The following is a 2,991-nucleotide window of genomic DNA, read 5'->3' as shown; positions in this document are numbered from 1 at the left end:
AGATCACCCCTGAGCCTGCGCTTTTCCAGGCTAAAGAGCCCCATGGCTCTCAGCCTGTCGTCGTAAGGTCTGTTTTCCTGACCTCTGATCATGCGCGTGGCTCTTCTCTGAAGTCTCTTAAGCTTCTCCACATCCTTTTTGAATTGTGGAGCCCAAAACTGGATGCAGTACTCCAGCTGCGGCCTCACCAAGGCCGAGTACAATGGGAGAATGACGTCCTGGGATTTGCTTGAAGCATATGGATGCAAGCCAGCATTTTGGACGCTTTACTAGCCACAGCATCGCATTGCAGGCTCATCATGTTCATCTTGTGGTCAATGATGACCCCCAAGTCTCTTTCTTCCATAGTGCTAGCCAGCATAGCGCTGCCAAGCCTATAAAGATTACTGCAGGTTTTTCCTCCCAAGGTGGAGAACCTTGTGTTTTTAAACACCATCAGGTTCTCATCCGCCCATTTGCTGAGCCCATCCAGGTCAGCCTGGATTGCCCCCCTGTCTTCTGGTGTGGATGCTTTGCCCCAAAGTTTGGTGTCATCGGCAAACTTGGCCAGTCTGCTTTTGACTCCAATGTCCACATCATTAATGAAATGTTGAACAATATGGGTCCAAGGACAGAGCCTTGGACCCCACTGGTCACAGGGCACCATGATGATTGATTTCCATCAAATACTACCCTCTGGGTCTGACCACGGAGCCAATTTCCCAGCCAGCAGATCATGGTGGACCCAAGGCCACAACTGGCCAGTTTTGCCAAGAGGTGATCATGGGATACCAGATCGAAGGCTTTTTTGAAGTCAAGATATATGACATCACTCTCTTCTCCCTTGGCCAGGTGACAGGTCACCTGGTCGTAAAAGGAAATGAGATTGGTCAAGCAAGACCTACCCACAACAAACCCGTGCTGGCTATCCCTGTTTGGTTTAGTGGCACCCTGATTGAGAACCACAACTGTTGCTGCCTCAGCTTACTTCAGTGGCTCTCAACTTGGTACTGCCACTGCAAGGTGAAACTGCCCTGTGTGCCTCTGTTGTGTTGTCTCAGCTTATCAGATAAACCTAATGCAAGCAGGAAGACCTGCTTCTGCCACAGCCACTTCCTGATATTTCACCTGACAGTGGTAGTGGCAGCACCCTGGTTGATGACTATCGAGGTAAACTGAGTCAGTACAACAGTGGTTCTTAGCTAGGGTGCCGCTAAATTCAGATAAGTTATGGAGGAGTGTCTCGAATCTGAAACACTCTTAATTTGAAGGTTTTGAGAGGGGAAAATCTACTGCTTCATGCAGGAGTTTGTTTCAATGACTCACATTTAAAAAACAAAAGAACAGAAAATTTGGGCCTCATTCTCATTTGATTTTTGCCCTAAATGAGGATGTAATTGTACTTAGTTAATGTGGTTTACACAGTTATGTTTCATAGTTGCAGAATAGTTGACATTTACACTGTAAAATGTGCATTGTAAACACCTTTCATTTTGATGTCTCTCTCTCTTAGCGCATACTAAGTTTGAGCCAGCAATGGGATATAAAGTAATATGTTAGGTGAACTACCCTTTCCTTCCAGGCAAAGATCATGTGTTCCTCAATATGTAAATGTATTGGCTGTAAAAACTTTGAAGAAAGTCCAGAGCGAAAGACATTGATGCACTTAGCAGATGCAGCAGAAGTCAGAGTCCAGCAACAGACAGCTGCAAAGACAAAGTTATCCTCACAAATCTCCGATCTGCTTACAAGGCCAACACCAGCACTCAGCAGTGGAGGGGGGAGGTAAGTTAATGTGTTGTTTTTTGTTTTGTTTTGTTTTGTTTTTTTAATCTGGCTTCAGCATTGTTTTCACACATGACTGGCTTGCTGTCCTGCTAGGCTGGATTGTAGTAAGCTAAAATTATGGCAGCCTTTGACCTTTGTCTTCACTACTTCTTTATTGCTAATACTGTTTAATATTGTATTGCTATAGCAACCAGAGACTTCAATTGTGATTGGTGCCCCTTGGTGCTAGGTACTGCATATACGCAACCCTGAGTAACAGCTGAAGAAGTCTGAGCAGAAATAAGCTGCCTAAGTTTGCAGTTAAATTACTTTCATAGATAAAGTTCTTTTTCTCATGGATACATCTCAGAGCTCTGAGATCAAAAGCCATGTCATATAAATCTTTCTACTAAATATATACCACACAAGCTGCCTTACTTACAAAGTAAGTCAATACAGATGTATTGGGCATTATGGCAATGAATTTAGGGTACAAGCAGAAGTAACTTTTGAAACAGGTTCCCTCCTCCTGAATATCCCCCAAACCTCTCCTCTCCCCTTCAGAGACGGGGACAGGGAGAACTGGGGCTGTAAGGCCTGATAGCAGCAGGGGTCTGGTGGGCAGGGGGAGAGGGGGAAGGGCAGGGGTGCAGCCCAGCCCCAGCTCCTGTGTCCATGCACAAGTAGCAAAGTAAAATGCTCCAAAGGGCAAGTGTGTGGGTACAGCTGGCTCTTTGAAATCTTTCAAAGACACTTGAAAGTTTTTAGCTGTTAACTTCTGTCACCACCCTTAGAGTAAGGAAAATGGAACTTAAAAAAAAAAAGTACAAGATGCATCAAAAGTCATAGGGAAAATGTTTGGTGTGATTTGAGAGAATATGCAACTATGCCATGGCAAACTGTATCAAAATGTGTGTCCATGGACGGGCAGAATTAGTTACATATTGTGTGGGCCGGGAGCGACCCGAGCCTTTTTCGCGCTGCATGCGGGCTGTGGCCAGCAGCCCGGGCACGCTGGGTCGGAGAGGGAAGGCCTTCGAGCTGGAATTAGGCACAGATGCGTATCGGTAGTTTTAAAGATTGTTTACTTACACCGAGATGGCAGTGGTGTAGGCTGGAAAGCTTGATTGAGTTGCAGTTACAGACAGACAACACAGACGGTCTCGTGGAGGTTGCTAGGCTCCACGATGCAGAGCTCCGGATGCTCTGGGTGAACGAGCCACCAAAATAGAAATCGTAAGTACG

The 2,991-nt window shown here is 45.8% G+C and overlaps 1 protein-coding gene across 8 annotated transcripts in view; it reads left to right on the top strand.

The window, feature by feature from the left end:
* Window positions 1–2,991, top strand: part of LIN54 (lin-54 DREAM MuvB core complex component) — a 78,392-nt gene that overhangs the window by 65,860 nt on the left and 9,541 nt on the right. For all 8 annotated transcript variants that reach the window (XM_025193921.1, XM_025193923.1, XM_025193922.1 and 5 more), the window contains one exon: window positions 1,562–1,764. In XM_025193921.1, coding sequence (XP_025049706.1) covers window positions 1,562–1,764 — 203 coding nt within the window. The remainder of the gene's footprint in view (window positions 1–1,561; window positions 1,765–2,991) is intronic.

The sequence above is a fragment of the Alligator sinensis genome, unplaced genomic scaffold (genome assembly GCF_000455745.1).
Source record: "Alligator sinensis unplaced genomic scaffold, ASM45574v1 scaffold1384_1, whole genome shotgun sequence".
Lineage (NCBI taxonomy): Eukaryota > Metazoa > Chordata > Crocodylia > Alligatoridae > Alligator > Alligator sinensis.
Note: the sequence above shows the minus strand (reverse complement) of the source record. Positions and strands in the feature narration are given on the sequence as shown.